We start from the raw sequence: 26,947 nt of genomic DNA, 5'->3' as shown, positions 1-26,947 counted from the left end.
GACACCAACACAAACGTATTGGAAAGTGTATCTAGTTAATGAAAGCTAGCATTTACGAAGTATGCTACTAAATATCTCATTCAAAAGCATAAGATTATCATCCTATTTCTCACAAACAAGGAGCTATCAGCAAAGATGCATCAGCAAAGGTAGCTGAAATACTATATACCTCTTTTCAGTACAAGGCACAGCAATTAAGCCAAAACCAAAATAGTAATAATGATAATTGAAGGCCTGATGTTGTTGATCAAAAGCACAAAAAAAGGCACAGAGCAACTGAGCCACAACCCCAATAATAGTAATAATAAACGAAGAATTGATGCTGCTGATCAAAAGCATGAACCATGCATTAATCTGGCTTGCTATTGCACACCGGTACTGCAAAATTTCTGTTACTGCAAAATTTCTCTAGCAGTAAATCTGAAACAGAACCCACATCTAAGTGGGAGAAGGAGAACAATGGATACCCACAGCTTGAAAGTGGAAACAAAATTGGTACTGTCAATTCAAATTGGTTCACATCTCAATGTTAGAGCTAGTTCACATCTCTGGACAAACAAACTTTCAATATGAATACAGGAAATGCTGATGCTATAAAAAGAAAATCGTAACACTGCTCTATTGACATTAGGGCAACTTTGTTTGCAGCTAAGGAAGAAAAAATGATATCCTGCCAGTTCACTCATTTCTGTGACACTCTAACACAGCCCCACATCAATAGTGCAGCACGGAGTAGAATAACCTAGCCTTAACAACCTACAGAGAGGATGAGCCAGCATTGATTTTTGACTGTAAAACCCACGTTTGATTGAATTCCATTTCCAAAAGGCACAAGAGAGAAAACTTAGATGAGCCATTAACATCAGCAACAGCCAATCTTGTGTATTTTTATTCCAGCGTCAAATTAAGGTTCAGCCCATGTGGCCAGACACCATTATTCCAGGAAATGAAACACCGAGTCAACCACCATCATGTTTCCTATGTCTTTTTGGCTGGATGTTTTGCCTGACTAGGAGATGTTGCACTGCTCCCTGCAGATTTTGACTCCTTTAAAAGCTCCTTAAGCTTGTTCTCAGCTTCTTTCATGTCAGCAGACTCTGCATCTATTGTCATTAATGAGTTGACTACATGCTTTTGACACTCTATGGCCTTGTCATGCCTGCAGCATATCAGAAGATTGGATACAGTAAGAAAAGAGGTAAAAGGTTTCAAAAGCCCAAGCTTACCATTGACATCTTGAAAAGGGACTAACGTGCAGGAGGGAAAGGTAGGCTGTTATCAAAACGATTACTATCCTAAATTAAGTTTAAAACAAATAGACCTGCATTTAACTATCAAAAGAATTTGCTTGAAGCGCTTATATTCAGTAAGACATTATGCATTATGACACCTCAAGCCTTACCAAATTCCATTGCAATAGGTAATGCTAAAAATCTATTTAAGAGAGAGCCTTGCATAAAACTTGATCCATATGGAAGCAGTTAAAGTTTGAGGACAGACCCCACGCTATGCATGTCATCTGCCAACACTCAATATTTAATATTCAGGAACAATTATTAGTACTTTGAATTCATATATGAGAGAGAGAGAGAGAGTGTGGGTGTGTGTGTCACAAGGGCATAAGTTTTAGAGCTTGCATGTGGGTAGGACCTTGGGAAATTAGATAGGCAAGGCCATGGGTTGTAGGTGTGCAAGGGCCCCCTAGAATTAGTGCCTTGGGGGTGAATTTGTTTTTGGTCCAAAAAGGAGGCAAAGGGCCCTTAGGATTTCATGTTGGGCCATTGGTATGGTCCCAAGAGTGTCCCATAGAGGGGGCATGGGGCAATTGAGATGGGAAATTGCCATGTGGCAATCTTCCCAAAGTAGCATGAAGCTCACAGGAAGCACCTGGGATGATCTCAACGACGAGGGGAGAGGAAAGAAGGATGGCCACTTCTGGTCGCAGGCTGGTCCACGGAAGACGGAGAGTAAAACTCTGTGTGTACGGCTTTTTGACAGTTTACAGCTGTACAAACGGCTGCTATGGTATGGACTGTTACATAGGCTGAACAAACGGACGGTATGGCTTGGTTGAGAGACTGCACATGCATGATGTACGGTTGATTGCGCCTCAGTCTGGACGACTGATCAAGTTGCATGTGCAAAGGGAGCTCGATGTGCAACACACGTGTGAAGGAGTTGTTGTATGGCCTGTTGTACGGCTTGACAGTCGCTTTGTTACTAGTCACTAGTGCACGGACACGTGGAGCTTCTACTATACGGACTACACCTGGCTGTACGGGCAGGGTATGCTGGTTGTACGGGCAGCGACTGCTAGCTGTTATACGGGATGTACGGGCTGGTGAGGCCATTCAGTAAGCCAATGTATGGGCTGCATATAATGCACCATTGAGAATGAGTTGCACAAGCTCGAGTATGAGCTTAGTTGGATGCCTCCAAGTTGACCAGGACAAGCTAGTTGCTTCCACTTGATTCTGCCCTTTCGAACAACAAAATACGATAGGATATATTCTAATCTTACAAAGGGGTGTGTGTGTGTGTGTGTGTGTGTGTGTGTGTGCGCTTTCACTAAAAGTGTGTGTGTGTGTGTGTATGTGTGTACATATATAATTCAGGCTTCAAACTAGATCAAAATTTCCTAGTTGTTAGTTTCACATTCAAAGAGAGAGCTGCAAGAAACTTTACTAAAGATTTGGGTAAAACAAACAAATAAGAACATTTGAGTTCCTCCCATATCTGTATTCCCACTATCAAAGAAAAAGCATGGCAAACCAACTTTCCCACAAGATGGCTAATACATCATGATCCAAAGGGCAAAGGAAGATTGTGATGAGGTTGTTGTCTCCCTTCTATGGATATAACGTTGTTATGAATGATGACTAAAGATTGACAATGAGGGGATAGGGGGCCCAAAGTGGCCACCTTTTATGTGTAGAAATTTCTAAACTTTCAATAATATCTTGGAAGTAATTAAATTTTAAGTAAAGTAATGTTATTTCGGCTATGCACAAGATGTTTAAACACTTGGACACAATTCGAAATTTTTCTTAAGAATACACGAGGGAGTTTCAGCATACTAGTACAAGCATAACATGAAGCCCATGCTAGGTAGAAAGTACTCGTGCTCATACATGCCCTATGGCTAGGAGCAGGAGAATGTGAGTGTCACTGAACCACCTTTAAGCCCCCAAATGAGGAGGACAAGGGGTAAGGGCATTGTAGGGGTTAGGCGTACTTGCATAGGAAAGGTTGGCACTGTCTGGAGAAGATTATTCCGAGGACTGGTAACATCTGCAACAGGTTTTCCTATACTCACGATGACACGTGGCAACTTCTTGAGAGAGCGGGCCATCCGTACATTCACGGTGTAAAGTCTAGAAAAGAACCGCCATCCTGCGTGGTACTCTGCGTGGCTATGGAGCAGGGAAAACTAGAGTAGAAGAAGCACAACCAAAACAGAAAACAAGCGCAGAAATTTGTGCTAGGTTTGGGCAGATCCAGGTTAAGAATTAGGGCAGATCTGGGATCTGTTGGATCTGATCGAGACTTTCCACAAACCCAGTCAACTGACTGGGGTGTCATCTCAGCCTACAAAAGGGCTGACATTTTGGCCATTCACTAATACAAACTGAAGGCCCCGTAATAGTGTGGCAGACTGTCACATGCACCCTTGCACTAGGGTGCATTGTGACACACCGAACTCAACATCAAGTGCATTCTACATGCGTAGACCCCTACAATAGGCTTTTTGTTGTATGTCCTGGCCCCTTTGTAAGCCCCAGTCCGGGGATGAGTCATGCATAACCTACTTACGTCAATCTCTGAGCCTAAGGGTCAGCCAACGTCCTCTGGTACCCACTGGAGAACTAGCTAGGCTAGTTAGAAGTCAGCCTAGCTTAGTTAGGGACAGTTAGGGTTAGTGTAGGTTAAACGGCCAGCCTTACGGCTGCCATTTGAGGGCCTTCCAGCAGACCAAATGAATGGCCAACTGGGTCACCTAGGGCCCACCACTAGGGCTGACCAGGTCAGGTCATTTGACTCGACCAAACAAGTCAATTGACCAGACCAGCAGGTCGGTCAACCAAGGCTGCAGGTCGGGTAGCCAGTCGACCACCTAGCCTGTATAAGGGGCTCTCCACCCCAGCTCCAGCCTGTTTGCACGCCAGTTCAGGTTCAGATCCAACTCCAAATCCCCTCCAACACATCGTGATTTGTGGAAGCACCTCTACGCAGCAAAGCAGCAAGGTTTGGACAGCAGCAAGGTTGAGGTTTGGCATGCAGTAGCTCTCAAACATAATGATAATGTACCTCAATGTGCTTCATGCCCGCATGAAACACGAGATTACGCACAACGACCAAAGCACTCTAGCTGTCAATGTAGATGATAGTAGAAGAGTTCTGGCTGACATAAAGATCTGAAAGTAACTTGCGTAGCTGACCACATTCTATGGTAGCTATACAAGTTGCCCAGTAGAACTCAGCTTCACAACCAAAAGTAGCAATTGTAGGGTGCTTCTTGGTAAACCAAGAGACGAATGAAGAGCCAAGCATGAAACAGCTACAACTAGTCTGCGACACACGGGTGTCATAACAACCTGCCATCAATTAATGCAAAACCAGTGAAGACTGATCACCATAGAGGAGTCCCAAATGGTGTGTCACCTTCAAGTAACAGAAGACCCACTTCACTACCTACTAAAGCTGTGTGTTGGGCTTGTGGATGTACTTGCTTAACTAGGAAACTGCATACTGCAGATCATGTTACCAAGCTGTAAATATTCCAAGTAAAGTAAAAGTTGACCTCTTATTTGATCATAATTAAAGAGTTCTCTATTTATGTTTAATTATAGTCAAAGAGTTCTTTTAAGTGGTCAAAGCATTGACTTTGGTCAAAGATACTTGACTTCATCAAGAAGGCCCGACTTCGATTAGGGAGACTTGGTTTATGCCAAGAGGGTTGACTTTAGTCAACCTTGGTTGGAGAGATTTGGTCATAAATTATAATTAGGGCACCTTGACCCTTGGTCAAAGTCCCTTAATTATGGTCAAAGAGGGTCCAATCTGCTTGACCAAATTCATGCAATTTACCAATCTACAAGCAGTAGTGAGCTTTTTTTTTTTAAGACAGACTTCAGTGTTTTATGCAAGCATATCCAGAGTATCTAATCAGGCCCCAAACGTTAACCAATCTGCTTAACCACATTCAGGCAGTTTACCAATCTGCAAGCAGTAGTGAGCTTCTTTTTTTTTTAAGACAGACTTCAGAGGTTTACTGCCCAATTACTCAGACCCAAAAATGACAGGTCTAAGAAGAGGAATGCCAATTAAAGGTTTGAGGTTTAAGCCTTGAGCAGAGAGCGAATCTTGGCACAAGGGGGAAATCTGTCAAAGCAAACTCTGAATGCAACATATCTCTTGATGAGGGACTTCTCAATTTGGACAGAAGAAATTGTGTGCATTAGTGTCATACTTGTGTGAGGGATGATAGCCATGGGCCAATTTGCAGTGATGGCCTCACGGAATCACGCTAATTCATCCGATGAAGGCAATGCAGGCAACTGACAGTGTCAGGCAGGAAGAGGGCAGGCAGCCAGATAAAGAAAGGAGTTGCTAGCGCAGTTAGCACAAGCATGAAGAGATCCTCCATTTTGCAGATTCAAACATGCTCTTGATGAGGAAGGGCCAACAAAAGCTTCTTCTGGAGCAACCCAAAAAGAGATTGGCAGAAAGGATCTCTGAGCACAACTTCTTCCTCTTCCTCAGATGATGCATCCAGGAAGAGTTAGAAGTCTCGCCATGAGGGCAAGATAAACAGGAAAAGAGATGAAGAGAGGTCTCATTCCAGGAAGAGGAGGACCAAGTATCATCATATATCAAGTGCTTCCTCCTCTTCAATTCTACCTCTTCATCTTCATCTACCTCATCTAGGTCACTTGTGCCCAAGACTAAAAAGAAAAGCGTGACTGAGCACAAGCGAGCTGCAGCAAAGACCTCTAAGCCTAAAGAGTTCAAAGGTGGTGGTAAATCAGGTAAATTTGTCCCCTTCAATGGCCAGTATAGTCATGCTGAGAAGGCTATGCAGTTTATTAGGAAGTTTGATGCTGCATTTGGTACAGAAAACTTTTCTGAGTCCTCCAAGTTGCGCATGGTTAGTTTGCATTTGACAAGGACAGCTAGTGTATATATTTAGATGAATCCAAATACATGCCCAAACTCATTCTCTAAAAACACAACATAGTGCAGTTTCAATCTCATGATAGTCCCATCACGAATCGAAACTCTCTCATATTCTTTTTTCAACGCTGGATGAGCAGACTGTTGCTGAGATCTCTCTCTCTCTCTCTCTCTCTCTCTCTCTCACACAAGCACACTAGGGCCCAGGACAATTGTCAGGCTGGACCCCCCAAAGGTCTTTATTCATATAATGAAAAGTGAGGACAGATTACAAAATCAGCTCACAGGCTGCTTGCTTCCAAACATACATGAGAAATCATCTTTACAAAGAGCTCTCAGCTCATTTCTTTTGGCAACATGCCAAGTGTCAAAATTCTAACTAGCACCTAGCTAGATTCTAGTTACATGCCTCAAGGGGCAAAACTCTAGGGTCTTCGTAGCCCTCGATCACATAGACACCTCCTGGCTACCCACTAGGCTCCATAGCGTTTGGGCAATCAACCCCTCTAGAAACGGCAACCATTAATTAAAGCGCACATGAACATGGCACCCATTAATCGTTACAGCAGCCAAATAAAACGCCAGCTGGTTCACTTGAAGCCAGCCACTAGCACTGACCAGGTCGGGTCATTTGACCCAAACAAACAGGTCGGCCAACCAGGGCTGCAGGTCTGCAGCGAGTTGGTCACCTAGGCCTATATAAAGGACTCTCCAGCCCTTTGTTCCTTATTCAGTACCAGCCTACCTCCACCCTCAGCTCCAGACTGTTTGCCACGCCAATTGAAGTCCAAATCCAGCCCGGAGTCCCCTCCAACAGATCGTGATCTGTGGCAGCACCTCCACACAGCAAAGCAGCAGGGTTTGGACAGCAGCAAGGTTGAGGTTTGGTAGTCTGATTCAGCAGAACTATTTCAGTTTACAGTTCAGCACTTCGTCTCTCAGTTCATCTCTCAATTATCAGCCCTTCTCTCATCTCTCTCAGTCCATTCACATCTCAGTTCATATGCCTAGATGAATCCAGGAACATTCCCAAACTCATCCTCTAAAAACACAACATAGTGCAGTTTCAATCTCATGATAGTCACTCACAAGGTTGAAAACCATAAACTCCATCATGCATAGTAGGGACTAGCTACTATGACATCCCCACTGACGTCATCAACGCCCAACAGTGGGTGTAGACCTCAGTATAAAAATATGCTCTCATACATACAAATCCACACACCCACACATACTTGAGCATCCATTTATACAAAGTCTTCGTACTGAGTTTCTGTCGGCACTCAAGAGGTGAAGGGCAGACTCAGCCATGACAAAGGCTACCACTAAAGGAGAAGGCTAATCAAAAGGTAGTCCAAAATCTCTTCACTCAAGCTACAACTGCTTGTGAAGTCTAAACGTTTTCATTTTAGTCTCTCCCCAACGAGCATCTAAATCTAAATCTAGCTGATAGGGCAACGCACCATTTAAGATAGAAAGAATTATGACAATACCAGCAGGCCGCAACTTGGATGAAAACTTCACAATGTGAAATTTGCATGTCCGCTAATACGGCAGAAGCATATACCTAGATAAATCCAGGAACATTCCCAAACTCAATCCTCTAAAAACATAACATAGTGCAGTTTCAATCTCATGATAGTCACTCACAAGGTTGAAAACCATAAACTCCATCATGCATAGCAGGGACTAGCTACTATGACATCCCCACTAACGTCATCAGCGCCCAACAATAGGTGTAGACCATAGTATAAAAATATGCTCTCACACATACAAATCCACACACCCACACATACTTGAGCATCCATTTATACAAAGTCTTCGTACTGAGTTTCTGTCGGCACTCCGGAGGTGAAGGGCAGACTCAGCCATGACAAAGGCTACCACTAAAGGAGAAGGCTAATCAAAAGGTAGTCCAAAATCTCTTCACTCAAGCTACAACTGCTTGTGAAGTCTAAACGTTTTCATTTTAGTCTCTCCCCAACGAGCATCTAAATCTAAATCTAGCTGATAGGGCAACGCACCATTTAAGATAGAAAGAATTATGACAATACCAGCAGGCCGCAACTTGGACGAAAACTTCACAATGTGAAATTTGCATGTCCGCTAATACGGCAGAAGCATAAACCTAGATGAATCCAGGAACATTCCCAAACTCATCCTCTAAAAACACAACATAGTGCAGTTTCAATCTCATGATAGTCACTCACAAGGTTGAAAACCATAAACTCCATCATGCATAGCAGGGACTAGCTACTATGACATCCCCACTGACGTCATCAGCGCCCAACAGTGGGTGTAGACCATAGTATAAAAATATGCTCTCACACATACAAATCCACACACCCACACATACTTGAGGATCCATGTATACAAAGTCTTCGTACTGAGTTTCCGTCGGCACTCCAGAGGTGAAGGGTAGACTCAGCCATGACTCAGTTCATCTCTCTTCTTCACGCAGTAACCCAGCATGCCCGTGGACAGCACTAGCCTCGCAGAGTGGCCTACATCAATGGTGTAGCCAGCATTGATGCCTTAGTCATTAATTGGCGCTGCTTCTCATCACAGTGACTGTTCAAAAGTTGCATTCTTTGCTCTCTCCAAGAATGCCATTCAATTGTATTTCAATTCTCCAACAAATTCTCCCCTATATTGAGGGAGGAGGCCCTCGGTGTACAGGGACCGAATCGGTTGTCGACTCACTTTTTTCTTTACGCTTATCCCACTCTCCCCTCTTCATGATGAATGAGTGAATACAACTCACTTAATGTTTAAAGAGGTCATGCTGTGATTACACAATCATTAATCGTTGCATGTTACATAGAGTTTTTTGGATCTAGTGACAAGGCCTTCCTTGCCAAAGGGAAAGGCGGAAAGGGCAAGCCAAGAGAAGGCAAGGTCAAAGAAGACGACTCGAAAGGCAGCAAATTGGATGACAGTGGGGAGACAACAAGAAGAAGAGTAACTATGAGACAGGAAATGTTTCTATTGTGAGAAGCTAGGTCACATCACCAAAGATTGCCAAAAGAAGAAGGCAAATCAAAAGCGAAAGAAAGGTGACAAGCCCAAGGACGAGTCAATTTCAGTCAACACGGTGAAAGAGGTCTTTCTAGTCAACGAAAACTGCTCAGCTAATACAGTGGATGAGGATAGGGATGGCCAATGTCACAAGGACGGGATTTTTGTTGTGCAAATAAACCCGTGGACACTGAAAGCCCCTAAGGTTAGATGTATAGAGTAGGGTCTAATCCCTAGGTGCACCCACTAGGCCCAAATGCTAGGGGCAAAGTAAGGTTTAGAGGGGTCATAAAGTTGGGCCCAAGGGAAACCAAAGTGAGTCCTTGTACAGGTGCATGTGCTTACATGTGGTGACCTTTCTCTCTCTAGATTGGATATCATCTCTCTAGCCTTGGACTTTGGAGAGTTACGTGATCACGTAAGGAATGCTCTCTCTCTCTCTCTCTCTCTCTCTCTCTCTCTCTCTCTCTCTGTGTGAAGATTGGCATGCAAATCGAGGCGTCTTGCACGCGTTTTGAGCCTGCACACATCCCGAGGCATTGATTGCACACTGTGCGAACAATTGATTGCACATTGTACGGACCATTTATTGTCGCTGTACATGTTAATTGCAAGCTGTATGGACCATTTATTGCCACTATATGGCTGCACAAATCCCGAAGTGATTTCCTTGCTGTACATGGTATTGCAAGCAAACCAAGGCACGTTCATTCAAGGCATTTACTGCTGTACGGACTGCTTTCTCACAGCCCAAAGCTGTTGGGCTGTTGTACGGCCCATTTATATGCTCCCTCACGCTCATTATTGGCTATTGAGTCACACTCCCTTGCATGTGGTCATTTTCCACTCTCTCTCCTGCCTGTGATCCTCCTGCACTCTCTCTGATTCCACATCATTCTCTCTCCGATTGGCTGGTACGGGTGGTCTTGCTGTGTGTTTATGTTGAGTCAAATATAGGTTCTCAGCCTTGAGTTGTCCCTCTAAATTGAATGTATTTGGAGTCGATAAGAGGTACTCTGCCCTGGGTTGTTCCCCAAAACTGATTGTATGGTTTTTTACTTTGGTTTGATGGTACTGACCATCCAATTCAGAGTAAGGGGGGATGACGAGTGATGGTTTGCCCTTGCCGGTCGCAAGCTGACTGAGAAGTCACTATCACACGGGAGGTCTTGGATAGTTGGACTTGCTCTTTGCAGTATTGCGGTGGAGGGGGATCGGTCTACTCTTTGTGTGTTGGGTCTCACACTCTTTGCTCTGAAGGGGGGTGTTGGAGATATCATAGCCAAAGAGTGTGTTGGTGTGACGTACTAGGTGATCTAGTACTAGTTTTTGTGTGTGTCTTGTTTGAGTGCCACGTGTCATCATGGGACTTATCCCATATGCACTAGGTGCTAGTGTGTGAGTGAGTAGCCTATATAAGGCTTGTACTTCACTAATCTTGTCATCTTTGATGAACGAATGAAAGCCATTATGTCTTCATTTGAGTATCAAGCCATTATGTCTTCATTTGAGTATCACTTCTTCACCCCCTAGCCTCTCTCTCTCTCTCTCTCTCTCTCTCTCTCTCTCTCTCTCACCATGTTTCTAACACATCCAAGCAAAAAAATCTACTTAGACCATCTAGCTAACAGGGCAATACACCACTTAAGATAGAAAGAATTTATCGCAATATCAACAGGCCGCAACATGAACGAAAACTTCACAAGGTGAAATTTGCATATCCTCCAATACGGCAAGAAGTATTATAGATGAATCCACAAACATGCCCAAACTCATCCTCTAAAAACACAACACACACTGCAGTTTCAATCTCATGACAGCCACTCATAACGTTGAAACATAAACTCCATCATACATAGCACGGACTAGCTATGCTCTCACACATACAAATCCACACAGCCACACATACTTGAGCATCCATTTACAGAAAGGTCTTCGTATTGAGTTTCTGTCAACACTCCAGAGGTGAAGGGCAGACTCGACCGTGACAAAGAAGGCTGATCAAAAAGTAGTCCGCATTCTTTCCATTCAAGCTACAACTGTTTGTGAATTGAAAAGCACAAAAAGCAGATATGAAGCGCCCAATTTCGGAAAGAAAGCACGTAGCAAAGGGGGAAGCAGCTTAAAAGAGAGCCCGCAGGGCTTGAAGCAAGGAAATTGCCTTTTTGAGAAGAAAGCTATTGCTTTCTAGAGAAAAGCGCCTATGTTTGGCAAGAAAAGCAGGCCCAGCTTTTAGAAAGCACGTGCTTTCTAGCTGGCTGGCCTAGTCTATAAAATAAGGGCCTCTAGGCTCCCAGTTGTATGAAGAATCCAAGTTTTATCAGCTTCATGCTCCTATGTGAGCCAGTTGTACAAAGATTTCTATTGCAATAAAGACCTTTCGGGGGGGGCGGGGGGGGGGGGGGGGGGGGGTGACACATCCCATGCACTCCTGAAACCCCTGATCTGCAAAATAACCACACACAACATCAGAACTGAGCAGGCGGCTCACCACCCAACCGTGACATCTACGGGGTGTGATCCCGAATCAGAAGATGTCCCCTCCGAGCCACGAGCTGAGCTACTGGCACGAACTCCCAATCAGATCCTAACCAGCCTGGTGTCCCATACCACCACGTGGCGCTGTGAAGCCCTGGATCTGCCACTGGGCCTTGGGCTACGCTAAGATGCAGGCGCGCGTCCGCGACACAATCCAGGATCAGACCTAGCACCTGGGAACGAGACTTGCTCCCAACTGCACACTGAGAACTGAACCCCTTGGGCCTCTTTTATAGACTCGGGCCCCGGCGCCAAAAATAGCGAAGACCTATAAATAGTTCGTACCCTTGCCACTCAACCCGAGAATCAAGCCTGCCTAGCTCTAAGCCTCCCCAGGCTAACCTGAGCTAGTTCTGTGTACCTAGTACACGTCAGATACCAATTCGTGCACATGACATACTCCACCTCCTCTAAGAACTCACTCCTGAGTTCGCTAAGAAATCGGGAAATGTTCTTTGGAGGTGTTGTAATGTCTCCCATGTTGCATCCTCCTCAACACGATCCTTCCACTTAATCTTGTATTCCGTGATAGTACGATTTCGAATCTGTCTTTCACAAAATTCAAGAATTGATTCAGGTTCGTGAGGAATAAAAGTCAAATCTGTAACTTCTATAATCTCATGAGGAGAAACAAGTTGATCATCTGCACCCAACACTTCTTTCAGTCTACTGACATGAAAGACTGGATGTACTTTAACATCAGGAGGCAATTCTAGTCGATATGCAACTGGTCCAATTCTTTTAATGACCTTGAAAGGACCACAGTATCTGGGGGATAATTTCGGAACCAAACCAGTACTTAGGCTCTTGGATTCCTTAGGAATTCTCAAATATACCATCGTTCCTTCAGAGAACTCTCTGGGTGAATGATGTCTATTAGCATAAAATCTGTCCCGATCTTGGGCACTTCTAATAGACTCCTTGGCAAACTGCAACATTTCCTGCATGTCTTGCAAAAAGTTCTTAGCAGCATCATTTTGAATCCCTTTTAATCCTACCATAACTAGTGACTTAGGTTGAAACCCGTACATAAGCATAAAAGGACTATAACCTGTACTAGAATGCTTTGCACTGTTGTAAGCAAATTCAATCATGGGTAGATAATCTTCCCATGAAGACTGTCTCTTAGATACATATGCCCGAAGCATGTCTTCAACCAACTGGTTGACCTTTTCTGTACTGCCATCGGATTGTGCATGATCCGAGGAACTCATACTTAGAGTAGTTTCCAACTTCTCAAATACAAGTGTCCAGAAGTTACTTGTAAACTTTGAGTCCCTGTCACTGACTATGTCAGATGGCAAACCATACAGCTTGAACAAGTGGTCCACAAACTCGTGAGCCAACTGAACAGCTGAAATAGTTGTTCTTGTAGGTAAGAATCTAGCCATTTTTGTCAAACGGTCGACTATGACCCATATAGAGTCATGACCCTTGCGCGTTCGAGGTAAACCAGTAATAAAATCCATGGAAATACTTTCCCATTTATTACCTGGAATCTGTAAAGGCTGTAATAAGCCCGCGCTTCTAAGGCGTTCAGCCTTAGTAACCTGACAAACCCGGCAACCTACCACATAGTTCTCTATAAATGCACGCATCTTAGGCCAATAAAAGGTATGCTTCACAAGAGACAGAGTCCTATGTATACCTGGATGTCCCGCACTAGGAGCATCATGACACTCCCAGAGAATCTTGGATTTTAGGTCCAGAACATCAGGCACACAAATCTTTTCATTCCGGAACAGCAAGCCGTTCCTTATCATCCACTGACCTCCCGTTGCCTGTATCCTAGGTGGCACAATCCTTGAGTCCTGGTCAACCATGGAGCTCCCATCCTGGACTCTCTGCCAATAAGAACTGAAATGACTATCAGTTGCGTATAGCCCTCTCAAGGATTGAAATAGGTCTGAGGATATTTCCGTAAATGACAAAGCATTTACAAACTTAACTCGACTTAAGGCATCCGCCACACTATTCAACGAACCCTTACGATAACGTATTTCGAAATCAAAATCCTGCATTAACTCTGCCCATCTAGCTTTCCTTCCTCTCAAGTCTGATCCATCACACACATACTTAATTGACTGGTGATCGACTACAAGGAACTTTGAACCATACAAGTAGTGTCTCCAAACCTTGAGAGCATACACTACAGCATAAAGTTCCTTCTCAAGTGTGGGCCAACGATACTGAGTGTCGTCTAGCTTCTTACTCTCAAAAGCTACAGGTCTGCCCTCTTGGAATAAAACTGCCCCAATCGCATAATCACTCGCATCGGCCTCTAAAACATAAGGCCGGGTAGGATCGGGTAATGCAAGAACGGGTGCTTCCTTGATAGATAATTTCAAGGTTTCAAAAGCCTTGTTCATTGCATCATTCCAAGGGATCGGCTGAGTAGACCTGCGTCCACGACCTTTCAATATGTTGGTCAAGGGTACCGTGATTTGTGAATAATCACGGACTGACTTCCGAAGAAATACCGTAAATCCTAGGAAAGAACGAAGTTGTTTCACAGTCTGAGGGATAGGCCATTCTAAAACCTTCTGGATACGATCCAGATCAATGCTAATACCTTCAGAAGAAAACTTGTGTCCTAAGTAAATGATCTCCTTCATAAAGAAGTCACATTTACTCATCTTGGCATAAAGCTTATGCTGTCTTAGAACAAGTAAGACAACTTGGAGTTGTCCTATATGATCCTCAAGCGTTTTACTATATACCAAGATATCATCTAAGAACACTACAACAAATTTGCCCAGAAAATCCCTGAACAAATCGTTCATCATCTGCTGAAAAGTAGCAGGAGCATTGGTCAAACCAAAAGGTAATACGAGGAACTCGTAATGACCATACCTAGTCCGGAATGCGGTCCTATCTATGTGTTTAGCATAGATACGGATTTGGTGATAACCCGTACGCAAATCAATCTTAGTGAAATACTTCGCTCCGGCCAAACAGTCTATCAAATCATCAGAACGAGGTAAAGGATAGCGGTTCTTAATTGTAACTTTATTTAGTCGTTTATAATCTATACACATTCTCCAAGAAGAATCTTTCTTCTTTCTTGAGAGGACAGGTGCACCCCAAGGTGATTTACTTGGGCGGATATAACCCATATTCAGGTAATCCTGAAGCTGGATAGCTAACTCATCCTCCTCTACCTGGCTCATCCTATAAGGTGGTACACTGATAGGTTGAGCCCCTGGGACTAAGTCTATGCGATGATCTACTGCCCTTTCTGGAGGTAAACCTTCCGGCAGTTGAGCTGGGAATACGTCCTTAAAATTATCTAACAACGTTCTCAATTCTCGGTGTTCAAACACACTTAATTCATTTTTGTTAATTACCGAAACAACAAATGAAGAAAGTGGAATCAAAACACACTGATAGACATCATAATGAGAAGTGTTCAATATATTCCGAAGCTGCATCGCAGATACAATAGGCCCCTGAGAAGGGAAAATCTTATCACACTGAATACAAAATTGGGTGTCCTTGTCTACAAAAGAAAGCGTATGCTCCGTCCATCCGATCTGAATATTGTGGGTTTTAAACCACTCTATCCCGATCAGCAAGTCTACATGCTCTAGATGCATAACATAACATGTGAGAGCTCCCTTGTAGGCTTGAATCCGGATGGGAAGCGCTTCAACCTTGCGATCCCAAAACTGCTTCCCAGCTGGAAGCTGCACCTCGTAGGTGTGGTCGCTAGGTACTGTGGACAGCCCCTTCTTCTGCACAAATTTGTAATTAACAAAATTGTGAGAGCTGCCCGGATCAAAGAGAATGTGAACCTGCTGGTCCCTAACTTCTCCATAAACTCGGAAAAGATCATGGGAACCAAACAACGAAGTATTAAAGGTACAATTACAAGAAAGGGGGCAGGTAATGACATTTACTGAAATACCTGTCATCGTAACCTGGTTGGCTCCCTTGGCTGCGGTTCGTGGACCCGCCTGGAGCTTCGATCCTAGCACCAATTTTTGGTTCTTCCGCTTAGAACACTCATTCTTCGTGTGGCCCCGCTCCTCGCAATAAAAACATCGGCCTTCTTTCTTGAGCCTGAGAGTGCGAAGGAAACGGGCCTTACCATTCTTCGCAGGAGTTAAGCTTTTCCTGGAGGCGTTGTCCGTAGACTTCGTCTCCCCAATACCAGTCGCATGCTGAAAGAACTTACGTTTGTTCTTTCCGCTAGTCTCGGTAACTGTGGTTGCCTTGGTACCGGCCATGGTATCATCATATATGCGCGCATATGTCATGGCCTCCTGCAATGTTGTGCACTTGTTATTCTTAATTTGTAACTTATAGGAGTCTGGCAAACCATCCACGAAAAAACCTAACAAGGTTACAGGATCCATTTTAGTGGCCCTAGTTTGCAGATCCCTAAATCTTTGAAGATAAACTTCAAAAGTTAAATTCAATTTTGACATATCGAGGGCCTTGAGCTTGCCGACGATATCATAGTCATCTTCCTTCTTCAGGAACTCCTTCCTGAAGATACCCTCAAATTCTGTTCAAGTATCAGGCTTAGGCTGGAGTTCTTTCCACCAAAGCAAGGCTTTACCTGACATAAACCCTGCTGCGAGCTGAATCTTTTTCTCATCTGGATAGGGGTGAAATTAAAAGTGTACTTGCCACTTGTGTAACCAAGTGTCAACCACCTCCTTAGTTCTTGATTTTTGGTCACCTGGAAAGGGATCCGGAGTGATATTCGGGCCTAGCACGGAGGCCATGGCATCCACATGCGTGAGTGCCTGAACCGTGCTAGCCAGAAGAGTCAAAGTTGCTTGTATCCCTTGGAGTTGCTGTGTCAACCCCGATTGATTAGCGTTGACCTGCTCAAATTTACCATCAAGAGCAGTCGTGAACTCACTGAAGGCTTTCTTAGTTATCAGGTCGTCATAGAGACCCTGATCATCCTCTCCCACTGGAGTGTAATCTAAGTCCTGCTCTCCCATAGCGAACTCGGGATTTGGAGCATCAGACATGGCTGAAATCTGATTTGATTACAAACGGAGAGAAATAACTGACTGAAACGAAGCACGGAGGAAGATGGAACAGAAGAAAACCGTCCCAGATGAAGCTGACAGAAGAGATGCTGAAATCTGGTGAATCGGAAGACCACGAGACCTGGAGCCTCCCTGAACCCGCAAACCGGATGCACAGGCTGCAGTAAAAGCTGTGCGGTCTGCTGACGTGGCCTGTACGGCTGCTGACGCAGGCCGTACGGTAGCTGCAGATGCTGGCGCAGCTGCTGTTCGGTACAGGAGCAGGCGGAACAGTCCGTACAGGCTGTACGGCTGTCGCTGGAGCTGTACGGGCTGGTACGGAAGCTTCGGGAGTTGTGCAGGGCTGTCGCAGGCAAGGGCAGATGTAGGGGAGCTGATCGAATCAGGGCGCAGGCTGAAGGGCGAGGCTGGCTGGCTCGAATCTCGAGATAACTTCTCGAATCTTGGGGCTGCTTGTGGGTAACCTAGCACCCAGCCCCCCACCTATATAGGGTGCAGGGCTGCCTGATTTGGAAGCTAGGCTTCCAAAAAAGGCTAAGCCCCTCCAGCTTTGGAGGGGTGCTTTTTCGAAAAAAGCACCTGAGCCCCTCCAACTTTGGAGGGGTGCTTTTTCGAAAAAAGCACCTTGTTTCAGCGTAGGCTGCACGCAGCCCTAGGCGCAGGCTGTTCGCAGCCTGTTGCGCAGGCTGTGGACAGCCTACTGCGCTGGCTGTGGACAGCCTAATACACAGGCTGTCCTGCCACTACAGCCTCATCTACTGCGCCCCCTCCTAGGCTCCGCATCCCCTCCTCCCTTGCTGTCTAATTCCTGCACTTCTCTCCTTCTTTTCTGCTCTCCTTCTCCTCCCTCTAAACTTCTCTCCATAGCCTTCAGAAATTTCGATTCTATTTCACTCCTCTTCTTCTTCCTTTTCCAGCTATTTCTTCACCCCTTCTACCCCAGGTAGCCAGCAAAAACGCAGCAGGAAATCTCGAATTTTAGGGCATACCTGGAAGAGAAATCCGTCAAATTTCTCGCATCAGAAGTTCCTACCTCAGGAGTTGGCTCTGATACCAACTGACACATCCCATGCACTCCTAAAACCCCTGATCTGCAAAATAACCACACACAACATCAAAACTGAGCAGGCGGCTCACCACCCAACCGTGACATCTACGGGGTGTGATCCCGAATCAGAAGATGTCCCCTCCGAGCCACGAGCTGAGCTACTGGCACGAACTCCCAATCAGATCCTAACCAGCCTGGTGTCCCATACCACCAGGTGGCGCTGTGAAGCCCTGGATCTGCCACTGGGCCTTGGGCTACGCTAAGATGCAGGCGCGCGTCCGCGACACAATCCAGGATCAGACCTAGCACCTGGGAACGAGACTTGCTCCCAACTGCACACTGAGAACTGAACCCCTTGGGCCTCTTTTATAGACTCGGGCCCCGGCGCCAAAAATAGCGAAGACCTATAAATAGTTCGTACCCTTGCCACTCAACCCGAGAATCAAGCCTGCCTAGCTCTAAGCCTCCCCAGGCTAACCTGAGCTAGTTCTGTGTACCTAGTACACGTCAGATACCAATCCGTGCACATGACAGGGGGGGGGCAGCCCTTATTTCTGACCCGTACTGTGTATGTTCTCTATTCTTTCTCTCTATCTCTCTCAGTGCATTTTTATTCCCAGAAAAAACCTGCTGGTGCTCCCCGTCAGATCAAGCTTTCAGATGTTGCTTTCCCCTGTGATTCCTGAAGTTTGAATTCTTTCCTGGAAATATCTGCAGCAAATATGTTCCAGACTATTGCGATTTGACTTGAAACTTGGAGCGCTGTGACTTGAGATTCTCTACTGTGAAATGTGTTTTACTGCTAGGATTGGCATCCAACTGTTGCAAATTGAGGATCCAGGCTGTTCTTTTTACCGAAAGTGATTCAGTTTAAGGTTTCAAGTCTGATTACCAATTCATTTTAGGATCTCAAATCTGATCACAGATTCGTTTTAGGGTTTCTAGCTGGCTACAGCTCTTGTTCTTGAATCCCTTCGTTATTGACTTCACCTTGCGAAGGTGCCATATTCTCGATCAAGAAGCTAATTGATTTTGGACAGCAAACAGGGCTGAACCGATTCGTCAAGATTTGGGGCTGTTTTGAGCTGAGAATTCACCGTTGCAGGCTGATTCCACCACCCAGAATAGTGCCAAAATCTTGGAATAGCCTGCAAATTGCATCGGGCTCTAGTTTGATGGCGAACTGGCTGGCTGAAGCAGGCTGAGCTGAATCACAATCCAGTAGGAGCTTCTAATCGGGATCTTGGCATTGTAAAACTCTTGTTCGGGCTGAGAATCCTCTAGCTCTCCCCAAGCACTGATGTCCTTCCTCAATTTGACTTGTTCTAGGATCGTTGCCACCAAGGAAAGTGGCAAGCCTTGCTCTGATACCACTGAACTTTAACCAAACCTAAAACTCAACTCCACACAGCTCCTTGGTTAGTTCGCACTTGGAAAACGACCTCTAGAACAAGCTAGAATTCAAATCGCAGCAAGGGGAAGACATTCGGCACATATTGCATAGAAACTCAACGATGGGGCTGGACAGTGAATTGTTGTAGAGAGAGAACATAGGAGAGGGAGAGAGTGAAGAAGAACCCAGCACTAGGGACCATAAATAAGGGCTGCTGCCCCCCCCCCCCCCTCACAAAAACAAAAAACCCAAAAGGTCTTTCATGCAATAGAAATCTCTTTGTAAAGGTGGCTCACGACGGAGCAAAGTCTGGGTACAATTCTCAACACAACGGAGAGCCTATTGGCCCTTAATTTATAGACTAGGCCAGCCAGCTTGAAAGCAGGTGCTTGCCAAAAGCTGAGGCCTGCTTTCTTGCCTAGAATAAGCAATTTCTCCAAGAAAGCTAGGGTTTCTCCAAAAACATGGGCTTTTCCCAGAAGCAGGCACTTTCTCCAGCAAGTGAGGCCCCTTTAGTGCTTTTAACTTAAATGAGGCACCACTTGTCTTGGCTTTCCCCCTTAAAAAGTGGGGAGTGAAGCACTCTCCAAAAACCTGCATCTTGCACAAACAATATCCAACACTTTAACCCATTTGAGATTAGTCAAATGCATGCATTCTAGTTCTTGGACTATTCCTAGTCCCTTGTGAGCGTCCCCATAGTGTTCGCTAACCAATGTTGTGCAAATAAAAAATGAAACTAATTCTAGTTGACCAGAGTCAACTTTCTTAGACCAAATTCAATATAAAATACTTCTTGGGAGAAGTACAAATGCATGACATGGGGATAGGCCCCCACCCTCACATGGTGTGAAATGAGGAAGAGGATTGAAATTGCACCAGATAAAAAGAGGATTGAAGGCCCTCTAAGCATCCTCTCCGTATTTGTTTGACTGCTTTGAGGGCTCGTGCAGCTAGGCGATGGGGGATTGAGGACTCCCCCCACATGGGGCCCTTCTTGGGGCCTCGTGCCATCGACATGTGGCAGCACCATGCTTCTACAACAGGCACCTTACAGAGAATCATTTACTCATTAAAAGCTGTACGCCGTGTTGATTATGTAGCTTAAAAAACAGTACAAAGCAGCCCAAAAAAGAAGAAACATGACCAGAGTACGGTCACCAATGATTTCATCAAAAGGAGTAGCTGATATGCAATTGGTTGAGCTCCTCCCTTATACTTTGAAGAAACTCTGCAGGAAATCCTGGCATTCAAAAAATTTGACGCTGGTGACGAAGGCTCCCAAGAATTTCAAGTATGCTGTTCAAGACTTGGTGGACAAATATGCCTATATATACCCCTTAATTGTGGCCTGTCTACAGGCTTAGGTTCTCTTCTTTGCAGCCTGAACAGATTGTACCTGCTGATTGTATGAGTTTGAAACCTTGTTTTAATGTCAGTTGGAAGTTCTGTGATTACTCCAGAATCTCATTTTCTATTTTAGTAGAAATCTATTTCAAAAATCCTATCAAAAAATAGAATTTTTTAAGAGACACACCTGCAGGATTGATGTTTCCAGGACAAACAGAGCTTTGAAATTCTCACAACTTATTATCATGACTCAGAAGGAAACATAATGCCATAAGAACGACACCATCAGCGACAGTATACAGAAGCATATGCAAACTTACCTGCCCATAGCAGAGTATGTGTTGACAAGGTTGTGATAAATTGCAATAGTATCTGGATCATCAGGTCCAATTGTCTTTGTAGCTATATCCTTGGCCGCTTCAAATTTATCCAGTGCATCATCAAGATTGCCTAGTTCTAAGTTAGCTATGGCAATGTGGTTGTACACAGCCAGTAGCTCCTCACTCTCGGGCCCATGCAAGTCTTTTAATTTCATTGCAGCGTTATCTAAATATGGCAAACCCTCATTAACTTTTCCCATGAAAAGAAATAATAATCCTATCTGACCTTCAACATCTGCTGCAGCCTCTTGCTCATCAGGAAATTCCTCAAAAATTTCCAAAGCCCTCTTAAGAGCAGCCATGGATTGCTCTTGTTCATTGAGTTGCTGGTACACTGAGGCTAAATCCACTAAGCTTGCTCCAGCCTCTAAAGAAAGCTTCTTATCTTTCAAGGCACTCAGAGCCCTCTTACAATACTTAGCAGCATTCTTATCTTCTTTCAAACCAGCATATGCTTTCGCAAGCAGAACTAATGCATGCCCATGGAATCTGCTATTTTCTTTAGTCTGATCAACAACGTTCTTTAGTGTGGGAATCGCCTTTCTATATCTCTCAAGAAAAATAAGGGCTTCCCCTGACGCCAAATCCAAAGATAGAACCTCTTTAGCCTTCCCTGCGCTCTCTAAGATAGGTCTAACAATCTCATGCTCGCAAAGAACCTTCTCGTATTCCTCATCGTGTCTGTAGATTAATGCCATAAGCCTCCTTATCACTGCTACTTCCACAGATTTCGGACCATAATAATTTCTGTAAATCGGTAGTGCCTTCTGACACAAGCACATCGCATCCTCTGGGTCATCCGCCTCCATACATGCCTCTGCAACTTGTTGATACGATCTTGCAAGATCAGGGTTTCCTGGCTCTAGCAATCTCTCATTTATTGAGATGCTTTCATGATAATTCACTAAAGCCTCATCATGCCTTCCTAGGGCCATCTTGGCATGGCCCAAAAGAACTTGAACTGCATACTTTACCGTCCCTATTTCACGTTCTTTCATTGTTGCTTCTAATTTCTCTATTACCAGCGCTGCTTTTTCTAACTGGGCCACTGCGTTCTCAGATTCGTCCATCTTGAAGTAGGCAGATCCAATCACTTGAAGGCACATTACAGTCTCTGGGGACACTTCAGCAGATCCCATGATCTTTAAGGCTCGCTGTCCATACATAAGAATTTTTCTCGCATCCTCATCTAGAGAATCACATAGTTGGGCCAATCTCAGACATGCAGCACCTATTCTTATATCTCCGGGATCAGCAGACGCCTCCAATTCTTTTAACGAAGCCACCATTGCCTCCAGACTCTCCTCTATTGCCAGGGATGGAGTGCCTGTCTTGCGTGCATCCCATTCACCAGGCTCCTCGATCTCATCATCACTGTCTGTATCGACCACTCCTATGTCTTCGGATAAGTCATTGTCAGAAACACCCCCATTTTGACATGACACCTGTGATTGATCAGTTTTCCCGTCTCCAACAAATACCTTCCTCTCACGCATCTGAGACTCTTCTGACCCTACCGACTGCCTTTCACCTGTGTCTCCGGGGCAAGAGCCCCCTCTCTGCTCTTCAAGACTGTGCGAGGCCAAATGACTCAAACTTCTGCGATTCCGAAGCTTGTCTCGGTATAGTCCAACCCCCAAGCTCTGCATCCAACACTTGTCGCTGAATGGCTGGGTGCGGCGTTTCCGCAACACCTCTTTGTCCAGAACCCCAGCCCGAAGAGGTTCGATCCTTACCGACACCTTCTGACTATCGTTTCCCGGAACTGCTTGTTTGGCAGACCTCTTCGGCAACGTGTATGTTTCTGCTTCAAAATCTTCGTCCAGTTCGTAGGCTGGCATAATAAAAGACGATCCAAAATTTAGTGTCACCGGCCTACGTGTTGGTCCATGGAAAGTTTGATCACGATTGACGCTCTTCATTGAGTTAAAGCTCTCAGATGCAAGTTCTTCCTGAAACGTGCTTTCCCGACATGACGTGATTCGACCTATCGCCGTAAACTGAAACAGTGTTGGCTTTGATTGAGACTCCACGGTGTGGAACAAAGATGAAGCTTCGGTGGTCGCTCTACTCAATCGTCGATATTCTCCCGCCAGAAAATCCTTCCCTCTCAACAACTGCATAAGCTGGACGGGAACCCTTTCAGACATGCTTTCGCGCGCACAAGAACCACAATAGTTGAACCTGGGAAAAAGTAAATGTCCTCCAGACATTCTTCCACTTCTAGCCATCGTCAATTCGTCGAGCAGCCCCACAAGGAATTGATGTGTCCCGGCGGTCAAGCATGCAGCAGCAACTTTGGAGCAGCTGTAGAACCAGATTCCAAGGACTCCTGCAGAATCACCATTAGTGTTTGCTAACTCAGGACATACAAGGCAAGAAGCTAAGGTACTACAAAATGAAGCTATCAACTGTAATCCTAATGGAAAAATTGGACTAAATCGATAGACATATCACGGCTAAAACCTTCATTGGATGGAACATGGACGCGAAAAGAAGACAGGGGAACCAACATCAACTCGAAGCGGACCACAAACAGACAAAAAAACAGGTTCTTTTTACACTCAATCTAGGCACTCTGGGTTGAAAAATGGATGCAAATCGTCAAAGAACAAAGCCACAAATGGCATGTGGCCTGCCAAGAGAGAGAAGAAGAAGAGAGAGAGGAGGAGGAGGGGAGAGAGAGAGAGAGAGAAATGGAAGAGGAGAGAGGGAATGAATGCACTTCCCAAAAAAGCACACCCAAGTTTAAAAGACATCTCTAAAAAGCCCATGTCCAAGGGAAGGAAGAAATGAAATTCATATTTTTTGGCCTGAGGGAATAGTTACTGACGGGGCTACAGTTATTGGTTTTTTCTCGAAGTCAACAACTTGTTGGCTTGTGTAGATGGCTTGGACAAATGTATCTGTCTCTAAATCAGCCTCTACAAGATCTTCATTCGGTGCCATTAGCACTATTGGCAGTAATGCCTCAGCAATTTGAATGTCCTAAATATGTTGTAGCCAAGTGCTATTAATTTGTACGTTGATCTGCCTATACAATGGTGTGCTCAACATTTCGTGTAATGCGCGCATTGTGAGTGTTGGTCGGACCAAACCACTGATGTAGTTATGTGCATAATGTAGTTGCCGCTTGATTGCAATTGTGACTGTGGCGTTGTCATTCATAAACCGTGGGAGAACATGTTGTGCCCTATCGACACCTGCGAAGATGTTGATAACCCTACGATGCAACCCAAGTTTCCCTTCGTAAGACAATTGTCGAATTTGCACAAATGGTATTCTTATGGAAATGAGGCGCTCTTCTATTTTATTCAAAGTAGATGTGTGTTGTGTTTTAGGACACATGCGTGAGTTTTTTTAGAAGAAGATTGACACCTTTTTTTCTTTGATTTGCTTGTAGCATAATGAGCACACGCATTGTCTTTCTGATAGAAGATGTGTTGTTACTATGTCCTGTTCTTGCGCAAACATTTGTGACCCTTCATTTAAGCATCTCAAATTTGATTGGAAAGATGGCAAGGCTTGGGCTGTCCTCATTTTTGCTAGATACATCATCATTGCTTTGTTCTGGCCTCTTTTTTTTTTTGGTTTCTCGAGTTTGTGCACTGTTGGGGCAAGGCGTTCGCTCCTGAACTCAATGGGGGCACTAGTGTTGCAGGGGCTTTTACGTTGGTGTTGTTCGCTCCTTTGTTGTCCGTGTACTACGTTGCCTTTTTTAGTTTGTTACAAATTTGCACAATAGAGCGATTGTTGTTAGGTTGTTTTTGTTGATAAAGCTTGGCTATTCGCGGACAGTTCCTTTTTTGGCCCAAAAGTTGCAATAACAAATCTTCTTCATTCTTTGTCCACACATTGTAGCTGCGTTTCTATTTTCCTCAACAAGCGGTAAAATTGTGGGTGGTGTTGTTGCTTCGTTTACAAGAAGTGAACATCTTTTCTTGTTTTGTTCATTTACTGATTGGATCAGTGAATGGCCATTGTAGGTGACCACAGAAAAACAATGCCCAGTGTCTTGGTGCAATTTTGCAAGGCAAGCATAAAGCAATGAGTAGTAAGTGGTGAAGTTTTGTGGTTGATATGTACTATTGTTATTGTACCCAACTTGGCTAATGTGATGTACTATGTTTTGCCCATAACTTGGCTTTGCGAAACTGTCCTGCACTATTCCATGAACCAACACATAATCACATGAGGGGTAAAAATTGTGTAGGCAAAGAAATGTATCTGTGTTTTGTGGGTTTTCCTTTGGGAAATTTTCATCCCAATGGACATTTTTAGAGGCAAGGTCAATGTTTGGGTCCATCAAGGAGTTACGCTTTAATTTATTTTGTGCAATTTGTGGTGAGAAACTTTTCATATTTGTTTGAGAAGTACCCAACACTGATGATACTGTTCATGTGCCAAGTTGTTGAGAGAACAAAATTTTTTTGTACAATTTTTCCTTCTTTTTAGTAAGAGGTAGCCATTTGTACAACATGCTTGAAGTGGGCATCTTCATAGGAGGTTATGTACAATGCAAAGGCAAACTTCCTACTAGAAATGAGAAGGACCTCGTATTTACAATGACAATTTACCTTCTAGCGCAACCTAACTACACACTCTTTACAAAGCCAGTGACAAAACCAGAATTGTTGACTGTGAATTCCCCTATTGGCCTTTTGTCAAGTAGCATTGATCTTGTTGCAACAACACTTCAGTTATGGAACTCCAAGAATGGACAATGAAGACTGAGGATCTCATCTACATGGGTACCACGGAGTTGCAAAGTGACTTGGTTTCCATCATGCAAGGTAGCATAGCCTTTTAAGCAAGGCACTTGTAGAATGGTTTGTGCGCAGTCACAGCTATAATAGTATGACCGCACAAAGTCTCAGTTTACTCAAGCTCCACCACAAACATCACAATGGTACTCAACAAGGGGGTTGTTAACGCTCGCAAAGTGCAAGACACCAGCTATCTACACGAAGGACAATAATCCTTATTAAGAACACATTGTCTACAAACAGTAGGAACCAAGGTGGTGTGAGGATGTCCTACCTTCTTCCCATATCCTAATTGTGAGACTTGATGAGTAAAAGCATCTTCCAAAGCTGTTTGAAGGTTGCCTTGGGGAACTGCTCCAAGAATGGTAAAATCAAGCACTCCTAGTGCATGGGGTGCATGCATGTAAGAAATTTTCTTGGCAACTTACATTACAATGCCCTCATCAACAAACTCCTCTACTAGCCAAGCGTGTGTGTCTCCGTTCCACAACAAATGACAGCTTCCGCAACCATAGACCGAGTTAAACAATTGATCTCATGGCAAAGTAACAATGGTATAAGCTATGGTTGGGTTAGCTCTTACCATTGCATGGTCCTCGGGGTTTGGACCATCCGTGATAATGATTTGGTCAATCGGGTCTACTTTTACAATGACAAAAGCAATCACTGAAATGAGAGATGCCCCGAGGTTCTCTAATTGGTGGGCTCCCTTGGGCATGTAAACATCTATGACATTATCTCGGACGAAAGAAATAACACCGTCAAATGGTTCACCTTTCAGTACTACTACTGTTGTGTCCAGGCGTAATGAAAAAGATGATGTTCCTCCCTCTCCTAATACTCGCTTTGTGATAGTTGGGCCTTCTATTTTGATGAAATCATCTACTTGTAGGACATCGCAAAATTGTAAGGCAAATGCATGCGAGACATGCAATGTGATTGTCTGAGAACACTCTTGATCAGTCAAGTTCACTTGCATGAACACAGGGTATGTGGTGTCTTTGGCTTTAAAAGTGCCGTATTTTGCAAGGACTTTTCCCTCAAAAGCAAAACGATGGGGTACAAACTCTGACAGGGCATGTATTAAAAGTATTGGCAAATTATTTGCATTGGCAAAGTGTGTAGGTGGAATGATTGCTTGGCTAGTTCCAGCTTTAATGTTTTGATCATCTAGTGCGTGTTCTAGTGAATCCAATTGTCATTGCAAATTTCTTTTTATTCTCTTAGTCTTGAAGTTGAAAGCTAGGGGGAAAAATAAGTCTCAGCGAAAG

General features: G+C 44.4%; 1 protein-coding gene across 1 annotated transcript; it reads right to left on the bottom strand.

Annotated features, from left to right (window-relative positions):
• Positions 1-553: 553 nt before the first annotated feature.
• On the bottom strand, positions 554-23,470 carry LOC147889946 (protein KINESIN LIGHT CHAIN-RELATED 2-like). The gene is made up of 3 exons (XM_087390727.1): positions 23,377-23,470; positions 20,851-23,242; positions 554-1,159 (listed from the first exon to the last, which is right to left on the bottom strand). Exons 1-3 carry the CDS (start codon positions 23,423-23,425, stop codon positions 979-981), a joined length of 2,622 nt encoding a protein of 873 aa, XP_087246853.1. The 5' UTR covers positions 23,426-23,470; the 3' UTR covers positions 554-978.
• Positions 23,471-26,947: the final 3,477 nt, after the last annotated feature.

This window comes from Dipteris shenzhenensis, chromosome 19 (genome assembly GCF_047967505.1).
Source record: "Dipteris shenzhenensis isolate YYH24624 ecotype China chromosome 19, Dip_SZ_1.0, whole genome shotgun sequence".
Classification (NCBI taxonomy): domain Eukaryota; kingdom Viridiplantae; phylum Streptophyta; class Polypodiopsida; order Gleicheniales; family Dipteridaceae; genus Dipteris; species Dipteris shenzhenensis.
The sequence above is the reverse complement of the archived record's forward strand: the minus strand, read 5'-3'. Positions and strand labels throughout refer to the sequence as shown.